Source organism: Myxine glutinosa, chromosome 9, assembly GCF_964187855.1.
Source record: "Myxine glutinosa chromosome 9, kmMyxGlut1.1, whole genome shotgun sequence".
In the NCBI taxonomy this organism is placed as follows: Eukaryota; Metazoa; Chordata; class Myxini; order Myxiniformes; family Myxinidae; genus Myxine; species Myxine glutinosa.
The window spans coordinates 7,849,914-7,874,774 of record NC_136269.1 but is presented as its reverse complement, the minus strand read 5'-3'; the positions used below and the strand labels follow the sequence as shown (position 1 = coordinate 7,874,774).

At 44.3% G+C, this 24,861-nt stretch overlaps 1 protein-coding gene across 4 annotated transcripts in view; it reads left to right on the top strand.

Moving 5' to 3' along the window:
- Positions 1 to 24,861, top strand: part of BAZ1A (bromodomain adjacent to zinc finger domain 1A) — a 233,782-nt gene that overhangs the window by 11,718 nt on the left and 197,203 nt on the right. For all 4 annotated transcript variants that reach the window (XM_078784087.1, XM_078784085.1, XM_078784086.1 and 1 more), the window contains exons 2-4: positions 11,030 to 11,308; positions 18,470 to 18,616; positions 20,570 to 20,671. In XM_078784087.1, the coding sequence (XP_078640213.1) occupies positions 11,030 to 11,308; positions 18,470 to 18,616; positions 20,570 to 20,671 (528 nt within the window). The remainder of the gene's footprint in view (positions 1 to 11,029; positions 11,309 to 18,469; positions 18,617 to 20,569; positions 20,672 to 24,861) is intronic.

The following is a 24,861-nucleotide window of genomic DNA, read 5'->3' as shown; positions in this document are numbered from 1 at the left end:
ACCAAACCATCTCAACCTGTTCCTCTTCACAGCATCAATCACAGGCTCTATTCCCATCATCTTTCGCAATTCATCATTTGTCTTCCTCTCTCTCAACGATACTCCGCACATCCGTCGAACCATTTGCATTTCCACCCTTTCCAACCTTCGTTGCTGCTCTACGTTCATTACCCATGTCTCGCTCCCATAAATCATAACACTTCTCACACATGCAGCATACACCTTTCCCTTCAGCTTCAACGACACTCCCCTCATCATCAGCCCGCCACTCAATTCCCGAAACTTCTTCCATGCACATCTCACTCGAGCAACCGTTGCTGAGTCTGATCCACCTTCTCCATTCAGCATGTCTCCGAGGTAGCAAAATGTTTTCACACCTTCCAGCTTCATGCCGTATCCAAGATCCAACTCAACATTTCCTCCATCTGCAGCTCCCTCTGTGCACACCTTACATTTGAATGTAGCTGCCACACTGGTAAATGACCCTCTCAGACCACTACATTTTTGATGAACCCACTCAGCGCACATTGTACATTGAATGGAGTTCACTCCGACACCCTTCCTGCACACAGCACATGGCCACTTCCCAGTTCTTTCCACCTCACCACATGCTTTACCACTTGCCATCACCTTCGTCTTTCCGATATTCACCTTCAGACCTTTTGTCTCCAGACATTCCTTCCACGTGTTCATCTTTTCCTTCAGTCCATCCATACTTTCCGCAATCAACACCAAATCATCTGCATACATGTTTCAGCGAATGCGAAAACATATTTGTGAATTTTAAAGTGACACCAGAGTAAACTACAGGTAGTGGAGGAAAAAAATTGAAACACCAATGTAAAGTCACTTAATAGTGAGTAAGGCCACCACATGCGGCCAGTACGGCCTGTATGGCCTGTATATGCCATAGCATAGAGTCCACCGGGTCTGGAATTCTGCAGGAGGGATGAGGAACCATTGTTCCATGAGAAAGTCAATCAACTCACACCTTTTTGATGGAGATGGAAAACACTGTCTCAGGTGTCATTCCAGAATATCCCATAAATGCTTGATTTGGTTCAGATATGGTGAATGAGAAGACCATGACGTATGGATAACATCAGTGTCGTGCTCCATCAAACCAATGGCATCAGTGTCATGCTTCATCAAACCAACGAGTGGCCACACGTGCCCTGTGGATGGTTGGCATTGGGGGGTGGGGGGTTTTTTTTTTTTTTTTTTTTTGTATACTTAATCGAGGCTCGTGAAAGAGCTAACATTTATTTCACAAACAAATCAACCAGACAAACAAAATATACAAAAAGAGGGAGTGGAAGACAATATGGGGAGAGAAGGGGAAGCACACAACCACAACATTTGAGAGCAGGGAGAAGTGTGGGAGGGAGAGGGCTTGGGGGCAGGAGGCGTGGGAAGGGGAGGGGGGGGGGGGAGAGGTATAAAACACAAGGGGACCGAAATTAGCAGGGGTAGAAAAGATCAAGGTTTTGGATGGGGGAGGATAAGAGATGGTGGTGAACAGCTGTTTTAAAGACCTGGACGGTGGAGTGGGATTGAAGAGAGTGAGGGAGTTTGTTCCAGAGGCGGGAGAAAAGAGGAATGAAGGAGTGAAGGTGAGCAGAAAGTCTTGATTTTGGCAGTTTAACCATAAGAGGGTTGCAGGCAGATCTTGTGCGACCTGTAGGAATATTTGGGGGACAGAGCCCAGAGAGGGCTGGGGGGGCAAGGCCAGAGAGAAGTCGGTAGAAGACAGAAAGACCACCAACCTGCCTGCGGTGAGTGAGTGAAAGGCCCTTGGAGTTAGCTTCATCGCGGGAGATTCCAATGATTCTGAACGCTTTGGTTTCAACAGCGTGAAGACGGGCTAGGTGTGAGGCAGGAGCACCAGACCAGAGGGGAGAGCAGTATTCCATAGAGCTGTGGATGAAAGCCTTGTATGTGGTGAGGAGCTCAGGTGTGCCAAGGAAGGACTTCGCACGACGGAGGATGCCCAGTCGGCGACTGGCTTTGGAGGCCAGATTTGAAATGTGGTTTTCCCAGGAAAGATCATGGCAAATAGTGAGACCCAAAAGCCTGAGTGGCAGAACTTCTTGGAGAGGATTATTCAGAAAGTAGATGGGAGGGTTTTCCAGTCGGTCTTTTCGGAGAGACATCGTAAGAGTGTGAGATTTATCAGGATTGAAAGACATGTTCCATTTGTTTGCCCAGTCTGTGATTTTGTCCAGGTCTGCAGAGAGTGAGGAGGCTGCAGACTGCCGATCTGAGGGATGAGGAATGGAGCAACAGAGAGTAAAGTCGTCAGCAAAGAGATAGAGAGGATTTTCAAGAGAGTCGGAGAGATCATTGATGAAGACCAGAAAAAGCACAGGGCCCAGAACACTACCTTGGGGAACTCCAGCCTGAACAGGAAGAGGAGATGAGAGAAACCCATTCAGGGCCACACGTTGACTACGACCAGAGAGGAAGTCCGCCAGCCATGCGTGGAGATTTCCATGGATACCAAAGGAGGAGAGTTTGGTGAGCAGAGTAGGGTGCCAGACCGTATTGAATGCATGTGAAATGTCAAGGGAGACGGCTCTAATTTCCTGTTTGGCGTTGAGGACCTCCATCCATTGTTGAGAAAGCAGAAGCAGCATGTCCAGAGTAGAGTGACCAGGTCTGAAACCAAATTGATGATCAGAGATCAAGCCATTGGAGAAGAGGAAAGATTTCATATCTGAAGCAATGATGGATTCCATGACTTTGCTGATAATTGGGAGAAGGCTGATTGGTCTGTAGTTGCTGGGATCTGTTTTTGCACCTTTTTTGTGCAAAGCGGTGATGTTGGCTGATTTCCAAGCAGATGGCAGATGACCTTGAGCAAAAGAGAGGGTGAAGAGAACAGAAAGAGGGAGTGAAAGAGCGGAAGCACATGATTTTAGGACCCGTGGGCTGATGCCGTCAGGACCAGTTGCAGAATCAGAGTCGAGGGTTGACAGAAACTTTTCCACCTTGTCAGGAGGAAAGGACACAGAGTCCAGGAGCAGCTGGGTACGACTGGGTACGGTGGGTGCAGAGAGGGATGGGTTTGGGACACAAGATTTAGAGGCAAACACAGAGTTGAGGCATTCAGCTTTTTCACGTGCGGAGTCAGCCGTTAAGCCGTTTGAGGTGAGGGAGGGGATGGAGGGGGAACAAACACCAGAAACAGATTTGACCAGACACCACCAGGATTTGGAAGAGGGAGACAGATAAGAAAGTTCGGTCTTGAGAACGGTGAGATATTGTTTCCTGGCTCTCCTGAGGGTGGACACACACTTGTTTCGGGCTTTGTGAAAGGAAATGAGATTTCCTTCCGTTGGATTTGCTTTCCAGGAGACGAAAGCAAGTTGTTTCAGGGCAACAGCCTCACCACAAGATTCCGTGTACCATGGACGAGAGGAAGGGTATGACAACTGAAGACGAGATGGGATAAATATGTGCATGAGAGAGAGAGCAATTTCCTTTGAAAGAATTCCCAGGATGAGTTGATGTCAGAGGCGGTAGAGATGGGAGACCAGTCCAGATGATTGATGGTTGCTTGAAGACCATGCCAGTTGGCCTGAGTGAAATGCCAGACTCGTCGACGCTGAGGAGGCTCTCTGAGAATGGTCAGAGAGATGTCCACTTTGAGAAGCACATGATCAGATGAGCCGATTGGAGCAGAAGAGCAGCAGACATTTTCAGGGAAGTTTGTCATGCCCAAATCCTAAAGAGAAGATGCTCCGTTGACTGAGATCCGGGTCGGGAAATTGACAGATTGTGTCAGTCCCAGTGAGTCGTAGAAGTCCTTTGCTGAAGAGCCATGGCTGGTGAGAGAGGTACCCAAACCCAGCCAACTGGCATGGTGACAATTGAAATCACCACATATGAGGAAGAGAGAGTTGGGATGGGTAGATAGAAGTTGGTCCATATTATCAGACAGCGAGATGTAGATGGAGTCATTGCTGTTTGGTGGACGGTACAACACACATATGAACAAAAGGTGGGAGCGAAGGGGAAGCTGTAGCCAAAGGTATTCCTGGGGGTGAGGTGGGGAGAGGGCAGTGGAGGGCGAGTGAGGAAGAGTTTTTTATAAAGATAGCAACCCCACCTCCAGGACTAGGCTCAGGTCTATCATGCCGGAGGAGGGAGTAACCTGGGAGAGATACCAAGGCATCAGAGACATCATGAAGGAGGAAAGTTTCTGTTAAGCAGATCACATCTGGTTTGTCAGAAGCAACCTGTATGGAGAGATCAGTCAAGTTTGAGCGAAGGCCCCGGATGTTTGAGGTCCATACCATAAATGAAGAGGAAGGAGGAGCATCGGGTCCAGAACAGGGGGGGGGGAGGGGTAGGGTAAGATGTGGAAGAGGATGAAGAGGTAGGGAGAGCTGTTGAAGGTGTGTCAGAGATTTCAGAATAGCTTGGAGAAAGGGAAGAATGGGGTGGACAAAAGGTTTGATGGAGATTGGGTGAGGCACAGTGAGGTGTTATTTGAGGAGGGGGAAGAGCGAGGCAGAAGGTTGGGGGAGATGAAGGTGGAAGGGGGAAGAAGCAGGGAGGATGCTTTGAGGAGGAGGGGTGAGAGGGGAGTCTAGGAGGGGAGGAGCGAGCGGGAGTCTCGGAGGGGAGGGGTGTGGGGGGAGTTTAGGAGGGAGGGGCGGGAAGGGGCAAGGGGGGAGATTTGAAAGGGATGGGTGATTCGGGAGGATTTGGAGGGGAGGGGTGAGATTGGATTTTGAAAAGTGTACGATTCATGGGAAACGAACATTTTTTGCAAATTGAGTTTGAGACCTTCGAGTCAAAAATACGTTTGAGGACACTGAAGGAGGGGTGGAGTTCTGGATAGTTTAGGGAATTTAGAAAGGAGGAACTGTAAGAGTAGTGGGGCGGCTTAGCCCAAATATTCAAAAGAATTGTGCATTTTGTGATACAAGCACCAAATTTGGCACAAATGTACATTAATATGTTGCGAACATTTTCAGATACTAGGGCATGCCCGTACTATATATATGCCCGTACTATATATCTATCTAAAATTATATCCCCCCCCTCTATTTACATGAAATGGTTTGGTCCATTCGCAACGCCAAAGCGAACAGCGAACGGCTTGCGAGTGCAGTGACAATCCCCCCCCTCTATTTACATGAAATGGTTTCGTCCATTCGCAACGACCACAGAACCCCCCCCTCTATTTACATGGAATGGTTTGGTCCATTCGCAACGCCGGCACACGCGATCGTTCGCTGCTCTCTGATTGGTTGAATCGTTTTTTGGACATAGCTCGGTAAGTAATTGTCCGATTAATATGAAACCTTGAAAAGGCACATCCTCGGGTCCCCAGCAATATACCTGGCAAGTTAAAAGTATATCGGACCCGTGGTTGTCGAGAAACAGCGGTCACAGACAAACGTACAGACAGAGATTACTGGAATTATAGATAGATTGGGCCACTTGAAATTCCGTAATTTTTTTTTTCAATTTTTTTTCAAATTTCGTAATTTCTAATTTTTCGGTTGACACCGTCACAATTTCGGTCTTCGAGGCCGGCCGATAGGCAAAGTGTGACCGGAAGGGACGAGGTTCTCCTGACCACGTGGCCCTCGATCTGGGAAGCGAGAGGCGTTCCATTAGTGGACGCGCCCCTCACGCCCGACTTTTGGGCGGCCCCGGCAGGCCGTTTGTTTTGACGTTCCGTGACAGGCCCCGCACCCCCACCTCCGGGCCGACCGGAAGCTTGTGCTGAGTACATCATACCTGAACAACTCAGTGAGGCAGAACACAGCAGTGCACACCAGGGTGACCCCTTCAGTGCATAAACCAATTAACCTGTCCACTGCAGGGCATATAGAAATGAAGTTATTTTCTGCATATAATAATAATATAAGTTCAGTTCTATATAACAATTTCTGTTATCACCACTACCACTACCACTACAACTACCACTACTACAAGCTTTGTCTGGAATTTTGTGGACTAACAGACAAACAGACATACAGACAAGCTGGGATCAAAACATTACCTCCTTCCACCATTGAGTGTAGAGGTAAACATCATGGAAATTATATCATGCCCTAGATTTAATTCATGCTTACCCGTGTATTTGCTTCACTGGTTCACAAGGTCTTTTGCATACATGTAATTCAGACTCTCGTCTTCATTGCTGACCACACAATGTTCGCAACATATTAATGTACATTTGTGCCAAATTTGGTGCTTGTATCACAAAATGCACAATTCTTTTGAATATTTGGGCTAAGCCGCCCCACTATATCGGCCGGCCTCGAAGACCGAAATTGTGACGGTGTCACCCGAAAAATTTGAAATTACGAAATTTGAAAAAATTTGAAAAAAAAAATTACGGAATTTCAAGTGGCCCAATATCTGAAAATGTTCGCAACATATTAATGTACATTTGTGCCAAATTTGGTGCTTGTATCACAAAATGCACAACAGGTTTGCTATGCTGCTACACTAGAGATGGTATTGTATATATTTTTTGGAATGAATAGATTTGGTGAGCAAGACGAAAGCATCCTTTTGTAGGAAAAGAAGAAAAGGGTGTTATAATATATGAGAGAAAATAGTTGTTTGGGGGAGAGATTATACATTTCTAACCACGTGATCGCGTGATCGCGAACGAAGAACGAACGAACAAAAAAGAACAACAAATAAACAAATAAGACCTGGGAAGGAAATATGTTTTTGGGTTGTTTTTTTTTGAGTAGAGATATTAAACAAGGAGGTATCGGGTAAACGACTGGGACGAAACAAAGAACGAAAATAATTGCAGCGCATTCGACGAATCGCTGAGAGAAAAACAAAACCACAAGGTCGGAGACGGTACGGTAGCCAAGCCTACGAGTACTAGGCCTCAGAATACTCGATACGCATTAACCGACGATTGTGTATACATGTACGAAAAATTAGCACCGAGAATTTTCCAAAAGATACGCTATAGGTACATACACCGAAAGATAGATACAGTCTCGACAAAAACACAATTCAGAAAGATCACTTAGCTTCGAAAGCGTGAGCGCTAACAGCTTCGAAAAGACGTGACCTCGCCGTGATCTCGCGAGATCTCTCCTTCAAGGGGTTCTTGGGGGGGGGGGGGGGGGTGGGGTTCTCCTGCAGCCATGCTTTCCATAATTATTGACGACCAGAAATGTTATACATGACCCCAGCCGTGCTGGGATGCTATTTGTTAATTAACACATGGGCCACACCTGTGTGGAAGCCGTTACTTGGTGTCCCTCATTTACCCAGGTGTTTCCATTTTTTGTCCACTGCCTGTAGGCCAACTAGGAGAGAAATTGCAATGTGTGAACCATTGCCAAGATGTTGGTGTCAGGTCAACCTTCGATAACCTATTTCAGTATATCTGAGAAAGGGGTGGTTGGATTGACCTTCACTTTGGTTGGTAACCTTATGGCTTATACCCTGCGTGCAGATCCACTTGCCAAGTCTCATCAAAATCTAAGGAGGTCTTGCAGACTGGTTTTATTCGGCTTGTGTTGGGGTGTTATCCACCACCCCTTTTCCCTCTACTTCAAGTTATTCCACATCATCGTAGTTTGCGACGATGACATTAACTTTTGTGTTCATTTCCGACCTTTTCATGCTGACGTTTGTTGTGACTATTTGTTGCCAGGCATAACAACTGTTGTTTGATGTCCTTGGGCTGATACCGTGCATCACTTGACTTTCCAGTCTTGGAAAACTCTATAATTGGGTTGTTATTGTAGCTTGGTGACTTGAAATCGGATTTGTGAAATGTTTCCAACCTCGAGCATGTGTGCGCATGCACCCAACGGCACTCAACTGGAAATACTTGTTTTACCCAAAGTATGATGTACGCTCTGGTCAACCAATCCATGTCTTCTAATTATAATCGTAATGTTGTTTTATTTTCATCATGTGGGATGTTAAGTGTGCCAACATTCCAAAAACATCTGCATTTAAATGCTGTGCAGTATCCCCCATGCTTAAAAAACATTATTTTTTGTTTATTTTGTGTGGTCTGAAGCTCGTGGAGGAGATGCAACACAAACCACTCACATATATGTACTCAGACATGTCTGGACTTTATTTTGGACAAATGTAGCCGCTTGGGGGAGCGACATTTCCTCGGAGCACTCTGGATTTTTGCGACATTTTCTCGACGCCATATTTGTGACGTATCCTTTTTTGGGGGAGTTGGTGGGCGAATAAAGACAAATTTCCCTCATGGGTTGCCGAGGCACTGGGTTTGTCCATGCTATATCCTCTAAATGCTGAATGTCAAGCAAAAAAGTGGAATGTACTTCTACGATCTTTAAGGGCCTTGATATCCCTCTGCCATTATCTGATTCAAACCGCCAACCTCCTATACCTAGGCACTGGATGCACAAACCATTATGCCACTGACGCAGTTTCAGTTTTCTTATGGATCTGCCAAGAATTAGTCAGAGATATTGTGTTTTCGGGTTGTCTGTCTGGCTGTCGTGTGTCCATCCATGATAGGTTTTCGTTACCGTGATAATTTTAACAGCTGAAGGGATCAAAGTCAAACTTGGTGCACGTATGTACAACGAGGTAAAGATAACTCGGATTAGGGGGGTCAAAGGTCAGAGGTCCTGTTAGATAATATTCTATTACCTCAGTAACTTGTGAACCAATGATGGGATTTTGCCCAAACTTGGTATAAGTATGTACAGGGCCTTCAGAAAGTATTCACACCCCTTGACTTTTTTTCGCATTTTGCTGTGTTCGTCTGATTTTAAAATGCAAGAAATTGAGATTATTTGTCACTGATCCACACATAATACCCAGTAATGTCAGTGGAAATTTTCTTCTGATATTTTTTTTAATGATGAAAAAATAAAATACAGAAATATCTAATTTACATAATTATTCAACCCCCTGAGCCAATACTCAGTAGAAGTGCCTTTGGCAGCAATTGCAGCTTTGAGTCTTCTTGTGTATGTCTGTATCAGCTTTGCACATCTGTATTTGGGGAGTTTCTCCTATTCTTTCTTGTATATTTGCTCAAGCTCTTTCAAGTTGAATGGGAAGCATCGTGAACAGCAGTCTTCAAGTTTTTTCCACAGATTCTCAATGGGATTCAAGTCTGGGCTTTGGCTGGGCCACTTATTGACTTTCACATTCTTGTTCTAATGCCACTCCAGTGTTGCTTTGGCTGTATGCTTTGGGTCATTGTCCTGTTGGAACATAAATCTTCGCCACAGTCAAAGGTCTTTTGCCCTCTGAAGCAGGTTCTCTCCAAGGATTTGGCTCCATTCATTATTCCCCTTGTCCTTACAAGTTTCCCAGTTCCTGCCGCTGAAAAGCATCCCCCTAGCATGATGCTGCTTCCACCACCATGCTTTACGGCAAGGATGGTGTTGTATGGGTGATGAGTTATACTCTGTTTCCGCCAGACATAGCGCTTTGCATTCAGGCCAAAGAGTTCAATTTTAGTCTCGTCAGACCACAGAATATTTTGCCTCATGTTCTGAGTCTTTCATGTACCTTTTTGCAAACTTCAGGTGTGCTGTCATGTGCCTTTTTCTGATGAGTGGCTTTCATATGGCCACTCTCCCAAAAAGCCTGGATTTGTGAAGTGCTGCAGAAACGTTAGTTCTGTCAGAGTGGTTATTCTGTTTTTGGTTGGATGAACAGCTCGAGGAAGGGTCTGCGTTGTTCCATATTCTTTCCATTTCCTAATTATGGAGCTCACTGTGCTCTTGGGAACTTTCAACACTCAATAAATTGTTTTATACCCTTTCCCAGATCTAGGCCAACTCACAATTATAACTCAGAGTTCTGTGGACAGGTGCTTCGACTTTATGGTCGAGTTTCTGCTCTGACATGCGCTGTCGACTATGGGACCTTGTATAGAAAGGTGTTTCTTTCTAAATCATGAACAATCAATTGTTTGGCCACAGGTGGACTCCAATCAAGTTGTAGAGGCATGTCATGGATGATCAGAGGAAATTGGATGCACCTGAGCTCAATTTGGAGTGTCATTCCTAAGGGGTTGAATACTTATTGACTCAAGACATTTGAGCTTTTCATTTTTAATTATTCTGAAAAAAAAAACTATTTAAGAACAATTACAATTTGACGTTATAGGCTATTGTGTGTAGATCGGTGACAAAAATTTTCAATTTAATCCTTTTTTATTCAGGCTGTAACAAAATTTTGAAAAAGTCAAAGGGTGTGAATACTTCCTGAAGGCCCTGTATTATGATGCAAAGATGAACTTATTAGATTTCTGCACCAAGAGGTCAAATGCTAGTTTCTGTCATAGGTTTTTGTTACTGCGATAACTTCACGGCTGAAGGGAACTAAGCCCTATTTAGTACAAGTATGTATAATGAGGAAAAGGTAAATGAAGTACATTATGGGGTTAAGAGTTTTCCTGGAACAAACTCCCCCACTCCCTTCAATCCCACTCCTCCCTCCAGGTCTTTAAAACAGATGTTCACCACCATCTCTTATCTTCCCCCATCGAAAACCTTGATCTTTTCTACCCCCGGTAATTCACCCCAGAGAGAGTCCTTGCAGTGTTCATATGTTTTATTCCTCTCCCACCTCCCCCCAAGTCCTCCCGATGTCCCTGCTCTCAAATGTTTTGTTTGTGTCCTTCCCCCTCTCTCCCCATCTTGTCTGCCGCTCCCCTTGTTTTTTGTGTTTTGTGTGTCGGTTTGTCTTTTTGTGTGATTAATGTTAGCTCTTTCACGAGCCTCGATCTTGTATACAAAAAACAAAAAAACAAAGTCAAAGGTCAGAGATCCCGTTAGGTAAAATTCTGTTACTGCGCTAACTTGTGAACCAGTGATGGGATTTTGACCAAACTTGTTACAGGTATACATTATGATGAAAATATGGCAATAGCTGAATAGATTTAAATCAAACTTGGTACATGTGTGTATAATGATTTAATAATGGGGGTGGAGGTATATCTGCCGATGTCGTGAGTCAAAGACTAGTGACCTTTCTCGTTGTTGTTTTTTTTGTAACTCTGACTTCTTCAATCCCGCAGTGAATTCTTTGAGCGCACCATCCTGTGCAACAGCCTTGTGTGGAGCTGTCAGGTGACTGGTCGTTCAGAACTTACATTCCAGGAGGCCTTAGATTCTGAGGAGCGGGCGCTCGGCGTGCTCAACTCGCTGCCCGTCGCTCTGCATCCTCCATTACTTGCACTTGCTTCACTGACACGACGCACACGCGTGCAAGACATCTGTGAGGATGTGTATGGTTTTGTGTGGCAACGTTTCTTTGTAGGAGAGCAGGTGGAAGCAAACCTTCCAGGCAAGAGCAGGTAAGTCTCTTGCATTGGATGTTGTGCTTTGCGGCCTATTTGTACAATGTTGTGTATCGATAAAACCGACTGTGGTGCATTCTTTGTTTTGTGGTTTACACATCTTTGTAAAGATTGCATGTTTAACTAGAATTGTTGATGGTGACATCATTGCTGACATTTGTCTGCTGGTTACATTATTACTGCATTGCAGCTTTGCTTTCGATGCAGTGTCTCTGTGGGTTAGGTTCATGAATTTGGAATTTAGGAATGGTGTCAAATTCCAAATCTCTGCACCCAGTGACATGTCTCATCCTTCTTCTTTTCCTCTTTTTGGTTCACGAGTTATCAAACAGTGACCACTATATTCGTCATGCGTGTGTGTCTGTGTGTCTGTCTGTCCGCAGCATAACTACCCGATGATATCATTCGATCTTGATGAAACTTGGGTGGGAGGTTGATATCATGATCTAGTTGTGTCCTGCCTAGAGTGGGCGTATTGCGCCCATTGTGGGCGGAGCCACGCCCGAAAAAGATGTCTTTTTAGGGGGTAATCGAGTTCAAGCTACATCTTCTCCGAGGGGTTTGGTGGAATCTGACAGGGGTTTCGGTATTTGGTTAGGCCAATGTGATGTCTAGCCCCACGGAGCTCGATTTTTCATTTTCGCCCCAAGGTCAAGGTCACAAGTTCACAAAATTTAGAAAAGTAGATTTCTGAAGGTTTTATTACATTGTTCGCTTCCTGATAAGGTGAAATGTCATACATGATCTTATATTATCACATACATCATGAAATACAAGTTTTCCAACAAATTTCAGAATCTTTGACCTGCGAAGGTCACAAAGGTCAAATTTTCAAAGTTGTTGGACTCGAACCGAATTTTCGGTATTGTGTTGCTAACTAACCTCATAACTGATTATACATTATTTTCTATCTAATTTCAAGGTCAGTAACCTTTGTTTTGACTTTTCCGGGCCAGCACCACACACTTATGTACAGCTGGCTCTTAAAGGCCTGCGCACGCAGCGCATTGGGGCCCTTTGTAAATAGGCATGTACACCGCATGTCGGGGGCCGACACCTGCCACGTGGGCCCCAGACCCCCCCCCCCAGTCCAGGCCTGTTTCGGTTATAGTCAGTCCTTTGTCATTGAATACCGCTCGCCTGTGAACCATCGCCGTCTCCTGACTTGTTATTTTTATTTCTAATGCCTCCGCTGACGAAGTCGTTGGAGGCGTTATGTTTTCGGTTTGCTCGTCCATGCGTCCTTGATAGGTTTTCATTACCACAATAACTTTAGAATGGCTGAAGGGATCCAAGTCGAACCTGGTGCAGGTATGTATAATGATGCAAATATGAACTGATTCGATTTCTGCATCTCAGGTAGAGGTCATGTCAGGTAAAAATGTGATACTTTACAACAGCTGAAGGGATTTAAATCAAATTTGGTACAAGTATGTATAATGATGTAATAATGTGCGCGGAGGCATATCGGTCGATGTCAGAGTGCCGTTGTAGTTTGAAAAATACTTTATGATTTTTATGGCTTAGCCTATTGGGCAGAGCCGTTTAGAACAGTGTTTGTCCGTATGTATGTATGCATGTATGTCCCCTCAAATGTATGCCAATCAGAGCTGAGAATCTGGTCACATAACAGGGTGATGTGATTGCGTCTGATGTCATTACGGCGGTGCTGCAGCTGCAGCAGAGGGACATCAAAGCCCTGTCATATATCACAACCACCATGCTCAACCTTGACGTTTTTCATTCAGTGTGAAACACAAACAAACCGATTGTTAAAATGACCATCAAATATCGAAAGCATTGGCATTACGTCTCTGCAAATACGTACCGTATTGTTGGAAAACATTGGCCTTTGGCGTTATGACTCACCGTCCGCTTTGGACAAATTCAACCCAGGTTTCTTAATACAGTGGTATCGTTTCAGTAGTATTGTTTTCGTAATTATAATATTTTAGTAAATATAACCATAACACTTTCATCCAAATGTCATGAATGGAAAGTTGTTGGATTGAAGCGGTGTAATTGCGGAAGTAAGAAATTCACCTCGGTTTTTCAAAAATAATATAATTTTCGTAATAATAATGTAACGTTATTATTATAGTAAATCTAATCGTAACACTAATCCCTTTGTAGTGACTGCAAACGTACTGGAGGTTAAATATAAAAAAAGAGTTGGCATTTAATATGGAATATATATTTTTTCTTGACTTGGGTTTCCTTTCTGAACTCAGTATATCAATCTGGTGAGTTTCTTTTACGCTTCGGTGATTTCTTTGTTAAAAGAACCATGTCACTGATTGTCTGTCGCAGCAAGAAGTCAATAACAGGATTATATTACAGGTGGCGTGACAAAATGTACGGACAGGTACATTTGACGATTGGCTTCACAATCGGGCATATAAGGGTTGTTTCGTTCTGCAGTAATGGAAAACAACTGCTGCACATCTACAAAAGTTATTGCCGCTTCCTCTGGAGATGGTCTGTCAACTCGACAATGCTGTTTGTCATAGAGTGGTGGCTTTATGAAATTCCGGCATGAAACAGCGTGCTATTGCTCGGCAGTATGGCATCACTCAAGGTCAGGTGTCAAATATCCCGAAACGAAATGCTCAGAGGGGTGTCCCTACTCCAATATCGAGGCCAGGACGTCCCCGCAGAACCACAAGGAGGGATGATCGCCAGCTGCACCGGTTAGTCTGCAATGGCCGTACCAAGTCAGCTAATCGGCTTAGGGCTGAGTGGCAGCAACTGACAAATGTGCCTGTATCCAGAAGGCTAGTCAACCAACGACTGGTTCAAACAGGCTATCGTGCCAGGCGTCCCCTGAGAAAGCCACGCCTGACAAGACAACACCACCAGCGCCGATTGCAGTGGGCCAGAGAGCACCGTCAATGGCAGCCAGGACACTGGAATCACGTGATCGTCAGTGACGAGTCTAGATTTCTGGTCTATCGTCAAGATGGCCGTGTCCGAGTGCGCAGACAAGTGCATGAAGCCTACAACAAAGATTGTATAGTGCCAAGAGTCCAAGCTGGAGGTGGTTGGGGTGACCGTTTGGGCTGTTTTTCATGCAGGGGGCAAAACTGACCTGGTTGTTCTGAATGGAAACCTGAACCAGTTCAAGTACAGGGCCATTCTGGAGGAAAGATTGCTTCCATTTGCTCGTGCAGCCTTTCGAGGAAACTTTGTTTTCCGAGATGACAATGCACGGCCTCATCGTGCTCGCATGATCCAACACTTAATTGCTGACCGTGGTGTCGAGCATATGGAGTGGCCTGCCATGTCCCCGGATATGAATCCGACAGCGAACTTGTGGGCAGAATTAACGCGTCAAATCGACAACTTGGACCACCAGCCTACCTCTGTTCGTGAATTGCAGCAGACTATTGTCACTGCATGGCAAGCGATTCCTGTCCAAACCTTGGCACATCTCGTGAACAGCATGCCTCGATGTGTACGTGTTCTCCTGAATGCTCGTGGGGGTTGCACGACGTACTGAACTGTAATTTTACTGTCCGTAATCCCAGTCGTAATTTAACTTTTGTTTTTGTTAAAAAAATTTTTGGCTAATGTGCAAAATATAGAAATACTTCTGAAAAACGTACAGAAGTTTAACACTGTACTGTCCGTGAATTGAGTTCGATGTCAGTTTACATCACTTTCAAGGATCAATTTATTTGCTTTGAAATGTCAAATGTGGTTTTTGTTTCTTTTAAAGGTCACATTAACAAAATCTAGAATAATTTCAACATAATTCCAATGAACTTTTGGTTCTAAGTCAACTTGAAAAGTAAGTTCACCCCCACAAAAAAAATATTCCATATTAAATGCCAAGTCTGTATTATATATTGTTAGACGCGGCTTTAGATGTTATATTGACCGAGCGGTGGTGTATTTAACCGCGTCCGAACAGTTACTCCCCGATTAAAACCCGATTCCACCCGACGTTGACCAGATCGCCCCACAGATATTCAATCGGGAAATCTCTAAAGCGACCGAAAGAGAATGAAAAAGAAGAAGAAGAAGAATACGGAGGAAGAACAGATTTTATTATACACACACAAGCAATGGATGGAAGAAGCAGTAACACAGCGAATCGTTAACTTACACTATTCATTTTTACTTAGCCCCAAGACAACGAGTAGGACAGGACGTTCACACTTACACAGGGGATAATGCAGGCAGGTAAGGCTTGAGGTGGATTGCTTGAGAGGGAGGCAAAGTCGGGAGGCCGCAGTTCGCAATTCCTCGCGGTTTTGGCGGGAAACCCTCCGTCGTGTATCCGCTGAGGTAGACGTCACGCGCTGGTTCGGCACACCTGCTCCTCTTCTTGGGGTGTGGGGCCGTCTCCCTCCTTTCAGCGCGTCTCTCCAAAGCTGGTTTTCTTGCCGAGTACCTCTCCTCTTTGGCTTGGAGCGTTTCGCATCTCACCGCCTCTTGGTGCAGTCTCTTTGCTCATCTCCCAAGGCCTCTCTCATAAAGCAGTCCCTTACAGTCGCTTTTATCACCTCGAGCGAAATCAAGCCGCCGACTCCGAGGGCACGCCTACCGGGTCACTCACCGCGGTGTTGATTGGCTGTTAGGGCTGGTTCACTCCTTCCCTCTTATGACGAGGTGGAGACACGCCTTTCTTCCCCAACCCTACCTCGTGGCCAATGGTGGTTTGAAGAAAACCGGCCAAAATGCGGAAGGCAATTGGAAGGGAGGTTTTGGGGAAATTGGAAGGGCCTACGCTTATTTTGTTTGATACAATGCAAAGTCAATCTAGTGGGAAACACATATTTAGCCTACATGGAATAAGGAAATACACTATTTAAAAGATATATCGTGACCTGCGTGTAAGTTTCATGGAATTAACTAGGACGCCGACTGCGACCATTATTTACATTAACAGGGTGTTACCGTACTTTTGTAACGTTCACATTGTAACGTTTCCACATTCGTTACAATATATTAAAGTAGCAGAAGTTTTGTGTCCGGCCATCATGCTAGGTCATTACGTATATGATGTCATTACGGCGTAAACACCCGCTCACTTCGAGAGCGGCAGGAAAGGTCATTCCTCTTTGGGTATATAGATTACAGTCTCTCTATGGTTGGGTCTAAAGAACATTGGATGTGTGTTCATTTACCAAGTTTCTTGTGGAGAAATCGCCAAGTGGTTAAAGCATTCGAGCAAGCACTCCATTCAAAACCCTTAAGGAACGGCTGGCTCGGCAAGCACTAGCTAGCAGCTTGGTAGATGAGCACACGGCCAACCCTTGTGGGGTATATAGATTACAGTAGATCTTTGCTCAGTTCTGTATGTAAAACTTACCTCATGGATGTTGGGATTCCTCCAAATTAATTTGTTTAATGTTATAAACAGCATTAGCGACTGTTTAAAAAGCTAATCATGTGTGTTTGTGGTTTATAATATTTTACAAGCCCGGCTACACCACTGTTCGGCTTTTGGTCTGGTTTTGATGTCCACTAGTGTATGCTAGCACAAGGGACAAGCTAGCATGATATTGTCGCTGAAGGATTGTATAGCAATTGATCCAATGCTCTGCCTGCAAAGTGCCAGGCTGCCAGTTTTAGTCATGTCAGGAATCAAATCCATAGTGTAAGTTGCAGCTCAGAGGAGTATGCCAACTCTCAACTGTTCTGTAATTCCCGATTTGGTGTTGTAATTTATCCCCACACTTAAAAGAAAAACTGGGGAATATTATAATCGGCTCCGTCCGTCCGTCATGCTGTCTCCTCCTAAATGATTGGGAGAAAATTTAACAAACTTAGTAGTTATGATCACCACATGGCAAGATCTTGCGAGAGCAGTATAATTTTTGGCCCCAGTCCTGGGGTGGGGTCAATAGGTCAAATACCGAAAACTGCAATTACCGTCAGTTTAGAACATTTTTAAAATGAAACTTTGTATATGAAATCCGTAACGTTTTTGCATTGGTCTCTCAGTTCATGCCCCAGGGGATGAGGATTTTGGGTCAATGGGGTCGAAACATTTTTTTTAATTCAAAATTTGGTCATTCCTTGTGGAATTTTTTGCCATCTTTCAACTTTGCTTTAGGTGGGAGGCATGGGGATTTGCGATAGCGCACCATCGAGTTTACTCTAGTTTTGAGTTTGTACTATCTTCACCAGCTCTATCTTTATAAACAAGTTATTGTAAGTCTCATTTCTATATTTTAGCAGCGCTGTCATCTAAAAGCCAAGTACAATTGACCCACCCCACACCCAAAATCCCCACAAATAAATTCATAATTACCCAGCACATGAAAAGCGAAAAGCAGTGTTAAGCTACTGGTTCACTTGGTCTGTCTCTGTCTGTCTGTCTCCAGACATCAGTGTATGATCGAAGAACAACTTGATTTCAATCGAATGTTATATTTTGAACATGAACCTGCAGGTTCGCAGCACTTTGGCTCTGAAATTGGCAAAAGTAAGAAATCTCATCCTGATCGCTCCTGCACAGAGAGGAGTAGGATAATTTTTTTATTCTGTGTGCCTGGCAGAAAAACAAAATTTAAAAAATCATTCCAAACAGGAAACTTGCTGTTTAAGCATGTCAAAAAGGATTAAAGGACACAAACAACAGGAATGAAGAACTAATTTAATGTGTTAAATTAGTTGGTGTAAAAAAAGCGTGCATCCAGATCGGTAAACTTCGGGAATTGTTTTTTTTTTTTTACAGCCTTTGAAACCTTTATTTTATATCAACTGAAGTAAATACTTGAACACTTCGATATGGTCTGGCACCCCGCCCTGCTCTCCAAACTTGCAAGGAAAACACACATTTATACATTACAAGTGGAGAAAATGTAAGGTCGGTCACCTTGAAATTTGGCGTAAGTACAAGGTGTTGTATTTTCAACTATCCACAGCCTCCTCACACATGTGCTCAATGTTGGTATGTATTTGTGTTGGATCGATAATGTTATGACTTATAGTTTGGGTCAAATGAGGATAGGAACTGCCATGTTTTGTGATCTGGGTGTTCGACCTTTGGAGGTTATGTAAACCAGGCCCAGACCAGTGGTGAGAACACACCTGTAACGCTGATCGTCTGCATTGATTGAACATTCCATAATGTCTGATTGCATACATGATGTATGTATTAGTGTTCACTTCCCATGTTTGTGTAAATATTGCTTTCGTGTGTAGGCAAACGTCACTTGTGTTGGAGGTGTTGGCTGCTCCGACACGCAATGGTGCTGCCAATGGTCACGTGGCTGATGAAGAGGGGGATAGTGACGTGGAAGAGTATGATGAGGATGAGAAGGCTTTGCCAACTGGTTGTGGGCCTGACAGGTATGTGCATATGATTGTCAAGACATTGTATTTTCTGGTTAACATAAAAAGTATTATTGCAGGTAAAGGGATTAGGGAGTGCCTCAAATAGTGTGGATAACCCAGTTGTGATAGTATGCTCCCCACTCAGCTGTCGAGTTTAGGTTCAGTCTCTGATTGTATCATGTTTTGGAAATAAAGATAGAGACGCTTCCTCGTGATGCAGTGCATAAACAAACGAGGCTTTCCACTAGATGTTGGAACATTGCTGCGGGGATTCGCTTCCATTCAGCCACAAGAGCATTAGTGAGGTCGGGCACTGATGTTGGTCGATTAGGCCTGGCTCGCAGTCAGCGTTCCAATTCATCCCAAAGGTGTTTGATGGGGTTGTGGTCAGGGCTCTGTGCAGGCCAGTCAAGTTCTTCCACACAGATCTTGACAAACCATTTCTGCATGGACCTCATTTTGTGCACGGGGGCATTGTCGTGCTGAAACAGGAAAGGGCCTTCCCCAAACTGTTGCCACAAAGTTGGAAGTACACAATAGTCTAGAATGTCATTGTATGCTGCAGCGTTAAGATTTCCCTTCACTGGAACTAAGGGGCCTAGCCCGAACCATGAAAAACAACCCCAGACCATTATTCCTCCTCCACAAAACTTTACATTTGGCACTATGCATTCAGGCAGGTGGCGTTCTCCTGGTATCCGCCAAACCCAGATTTGTCCGTTGGATTGCCAGATGGTGAAGCATGATTCATCACTCCAGAGAACGCGTTTCCACTGCTCCAGAGTCCAATGGCGGCGAGCTTTACATACTCCAGCCGACGCTTGGCTTTGCGCATAGTGATCTTCGGCTTTTGTGCGGCTGCTCAGCCAGGGAAACCCATTTCATGAAGCTCCCGGTGAACAGTTGTTGTGCTGACGTAGCCTCCAGAGGCAGTTTGGAACTCGGTAGTGAGTGTTGCAACCGAGGACAGATGATTTTTACGCGCTTCAGCACTCGGCGGTCACGTTCTGTGAGCTTGTGTGGCCGACCACTTCGCGGCTGAGCTGTTGTTGCTCCTAGACGTTTCCACTTCACAATAACAGCACTTGCAGTTGACAGCTCTCGCAGGGCAGAAATTTGACGAACTGACTTGTTGGAAAGGTGGCATCCTCTGACGGTGCCACGTTGAAAGTCACTGAGCTCTTCAGTACGACCCAATCTACTGCCAATGTTTGTCTATGGAGATTGCATGGCTGTGTGCTTGATTATATATACCTGTCAGCAATGGGTGTGGTTGAAATAGCCGAATCCACCAATTAGAAGGGGTGTCCACATACTTTTGGTCATATAGTGTACCTTAATGGGACTCCACTGAAGCGTAACATACAAATAATTTACGTACTGTGATTAGTGTCGTCGGTGCAAGCGATTATTGGAGTTACTGTTTTCCTTTTACCCTTCATCCGGATGCTTGTAAAATCAGGTAATCATGTACAAATGTGATTTTTCTCATTGCATTTGCCTTGCACCTTAATGCCTTTATACCTGAGACCTTTACCTGCAACACCACCTTTTATACCCTTTGATCTCACCAGTCTTTGGAAATAATGGTTGGTTTGGGTGATCTTGCTTGAGCAACAGTCTTGCTTGGGTTGGAGCAACAGTCTTTGTCCTTCATCCTCATCAGAGGGGGCAACAATTTTTTAAGTTTTTAATTCTACTGAATTTGGAGAGATTGATGTGATGCTGGGGAGCCTGCCCATAGGGGAGAGCAGAACTCTATTGAGCTATGAAAAAGGCCTTTGTGTCATTTATTTAGTGATTCACAGAGACGTATTGTGCATGTTATATAAACCAATGCTCTACGTTAAACTCCAGCAAATTTTGAAGTACGATATAAGAGACATTTTCACAACTTTGCATTTGTTTGAAAGTGGATTGTAAATGTTTGACTGACGGGGCAATCTTCCTTTTGCTGTGCGTGCGTAGTTTGCAGAGGCCTAGTTCAAGTCCAGATCAATGCTACTATCGTGTGCAGCCTCTGGGTATAGAGGGTTTGGATGCGACAGTTGTGGGAGTGGATCATATCTGGTATGTTGAATCCTACTTTTCTTACCTTGCTGTCCCTTTTGAAATTGCAACTTTGTTTTTTTCCTTCATATATATTGAGTGTAAAGCTTGTTTAATCGGTTTTGACGGACACACAATATTTCACTTGTTGCCAGGTTTCCACTTACTTTGCCTCAAAATTGATCAATTGTTGAAGTGAATGCAAATTTGGAAAGAAAAAACAGTTGGCTTGGATTTCTGGGAGTGCAGCGTTGGTTTATTTGCCATCACATGACATCAAACTCCTCTTCACCTTTTTATTTCATTTATGTGAGCATTGATAAAACATTTATAATTTGCTTCACTGTGCGCAACCGACACAAATGTTGCATATAAAGATATTGATCATGAATGTAACATTGTCTATTTACGGCATAGCCCATAGGGCAATGTCGTCTGGAACAGCGTTTGTCTGTCTGTCCGATGTATGCACACTGTACAGTCCATTCAGAAAGTATTCAGACCCCTTCACTTTTTTCACATTTTCTTATGTTGCAGCCTTATGCTGAAATCGTTTAAATTCATTTTTTTCCCTCATCAATCTACACTCGATACCCCATGATGACAAAGAGAAAACAGGATTTTAGAAAGTTTTGCAAATTTAATAAAAAGAAAAAACTGAAATGTCACATTTACATAAGTATTCAGACCCTTAGCTATGACACTTGAAATTTAGCTCGGGTGTCTCCCATTTCTCTTGATGATCTTTGAGATGTTTCTACACCTTGATTGAAGTCCACCTGTGGTAAATTCAATTGTTTGGACATGATTTGGAAAGGCACACACCTGTCTATATCAGGTCTCACAGCTGACATGCATATCAGAGCAAAAACCAAGCCATGAGGTCGAAGGAACTGCCTGCAGAGCTCAGAGACAGGATTGTGTCGAGGCACAGATCTGGGGAAGCCGACAAAAAATCTCTGCTGCATTGAAGGTTCCCAAGAGCACAGTGGCCTCCATAATTCTTAAATGGAAGAAGTTTGGAACAACCAGGACTCTTCCTAGAGCTGGCCGCCTGGCCAAACTGAGCAATCTGGGGAGAAGGGCCATGGTACATGGTAATAGAGGTGACCAAGAACCCGATGGTCACTCTGGCTGAGCTCCAGAGATCCTGTGTGGAGATGGGAGAAACTTCCAGAAGGACAACCATCACTGCAACACTCCACCGATCTGGGCTTTATGGCAGAGTAGCAAGACGAAAGCCCACAGAATCTTGTTTCTTACAGTCTGAGAGTCCTTTAGGTGCTTTTTTGCAAACTCCAAGCGGGCTTTCATGTGTCTTTCACATAGCATTGTACTTCCGTCTGGCCACTCTGCCATACAGCCCAGATCGGTGGAGTGTTGCAGTGATGGTTGTCCTTCTGGAAGTTTCTCCCATCTCCACACAGGATCTCTGGAGCTCAGCCAGAGTGACCATCGGGTTCTTGGTCACCTCTCTTACCAAGGCCGTTCTCCCCCGATTGCTCAGTTTGGCCGGGCGGCCAGCTCTAGGAAGAGTCTTGGTTGTTCCAAACCTCTTCCATTTAAGAATTATGGAGGCCACTGTGCTCTTGGGAACCTTCAATGCAGCAGAGATTTTTTTGTAAACTTTCCCAGATCTGTGCCTCAACACAATCCTGTCTCTGAGCTCTGCAGGCAGTTCCTTCGACCTCATGGCTTGGTTTTTGCTCTGATATGCATTGTCAGCTGTGAGACCTTTTTGACAGGTGTGTGCCTTTCCAAATCATGTCCAATCAATTGAATTTACCACAGGTGGACTCCAATCAAGGTGTAGAAACATCTCAAAGATGATTAAGCGAAATGGGAGGCATCTGAGCTAAATTTCAAGTGTCATAGCAAAGGGTCTGAATACTTATGTCAATGTGATATTTCAGTTTTTCTTTTTAATAAATTTGCAAAACTTTCTAAAATCCTGTTTTCTCTTTGTCATTATGGGGTATTGAGTGTAGATTGATGAGGGAAAAAATGAATTTAAACGATTTCAGAATAAGGCTGCAACATAACAAAATGTGAAAAAGTGAAGGGGTCTGAATACTTTCTGAATGCGCTGTACACTCTAGGGCAAAAAGAAAATGAGCGAAGTCAATTTTTTTTTACATTTTTTGTCATAAATATTTTACCATACATTAAAAAAAACCACCAGAACATGCAGAAATAACAGGATAAATCAGTATGGAATAGCTTATCCCTTAGCTTTGTTTAAATAATCCAGTCTTTTGGTCACACTTTCACAAAGCTTCATGCACTGACAAATGTCAATATTGTCCCATTCATGCTTAACAGCTTCCCAAAGTTGATCAGAATTTGCAAATTGCCTTCCAATAAGTTTGTGCTGAATATAGGCCCAAAGATTCTCTTTATGATTCACATCAGAACTGACCAGGCCAGAACATAAGTTTCAGCGACTTTTTCTCCAACCACTTTTTGGTAGCTTTTGCATTATGGGCAGGGACATTACATTACCTGTGGGGGGGGGGGGGGGGGGGGGAGGGGAAACGCCAACAGCAGGGTCGACGGAGACTGACAAAAATGGTTTCGGGTAATGATGAGGGGAATAGGAGAACGGTAGGCATGCACAAGATGGATCCAGAAGAAAACACTTTTGGAGAGGGGGTCGGGGGAAGTGTGGTTGTACTAGGGTAGAAAACAACATCGTTTTGGATGGGGATGATCTGAGATGGTGGTGAACAGCTGTCTTGAATACCTGAAGGGAAGACTGAGATTAAAGATAATGTGGAGGTTGGTTTCATACGCAGGGTAAAAAGAGGAACAAATGTGTGGAGGTGAGCAGTGATCCTGGATTTTGGGAGTTTAGCTAGAAGGGGTTTATGGTGGACCGTGTGAGCCCAGCAGAAACCTGTGGGTGGACAAAGCACGGAGAGGACAGAGTGTCCAAGACCCAAAGGGATGTGGAAGAAGAGATAGAGACCACCGACCTGTCAGCAATGCCAATGTAATGGGCCCCTCCGAATCAGCTTCACCGCGGGAGATTCCAATGATCTTTATGTTCTTGGTTTCTACGGCATCGAGCAGAGAAAGGTGTGAGGCAAGGGAGTCGGCACAAAAGGGAGAGCAGTACCCCCATCGGCCATCATGCTGTGGATGAAAGCTTTGTAGGTGGACATGACTTCAGGTGTGCCAAGGAAGGACTCTGCATGAAGGTTGATGCCCACTCAGCAACTAGCTTTGGAGGCCAACTTTGAAATGTGGTTTTGCCTGAGAAAATCATGGCTGATGGTGAGACCCAATAGTTTGAGTGACTGAACTTCTTGGAGAGGGTTGTTGAGAAACTAGATGGGAGTGTTTGCCATGCGGTCATTTCAGAGAGAGATATGGAAAGACATGTCAGGACTGAAAGACATATTCCAAGTGTTTGACCTTTACAATTCTTTATTTCGCTGTTAATATTACAGAATCTTTGTTTTTTATTCAGAACTTAACATATCCTTTTAATTCAGAAAATAAAAATATATGGCATTGACAATTATTGACACCCTAGATTTAATATTTGGTAGCACGGCCAGATCTCCCCACAGGTGTTCAATGGGATTTAGATCTGGACTCATTGCTGGCCACTTCAGAACAATCCAGCATTTTGTCTTTAACCATTCATGGGTGGGGGAGGAGGTTTGAAATGTGTTTGGGGTCATTGTGCTGCTGCAAGACCCATGATCTTCGACAGAGACACAGCTTTTTGACACTGGGTTGAACATTGCGCTCCAAACTGCCTTGATAATCTCCTGATTTCATGATGCCCATGCACACATTCAAGGCACCCAGTGTCAGAGGCAGCACAACAACCCCAAAACATCACGTAACCTCCTCCATGTTTGACTGTAGGGAAGGTGTTTTCTATTTCTTCTTCGATAAAGTTTCGATTAATCAATTTGAAACTTCGATCAGGTTTTCTCTTGCGCCCATGTCCAGGGAGGTTGGCTGCAGTGCCATGGCCCTTAAACTTCCTGATAACATTGCATACGGGGGACACAGTAACTGCAATGTCTCTCGAGGTGGACTTGTAGCCTTGAGATTGTCCATGCTTGGCTGCAATATTGTGTCTGACCTCCTCAGACAATTCTCTGGTTTTCTTTCTTTTCTCCATGTTTATTGCGGTACACACAATGACACAAAACAGTTGAATGACTCCTTTTCTCTGTTCAAACTGGTTGAAT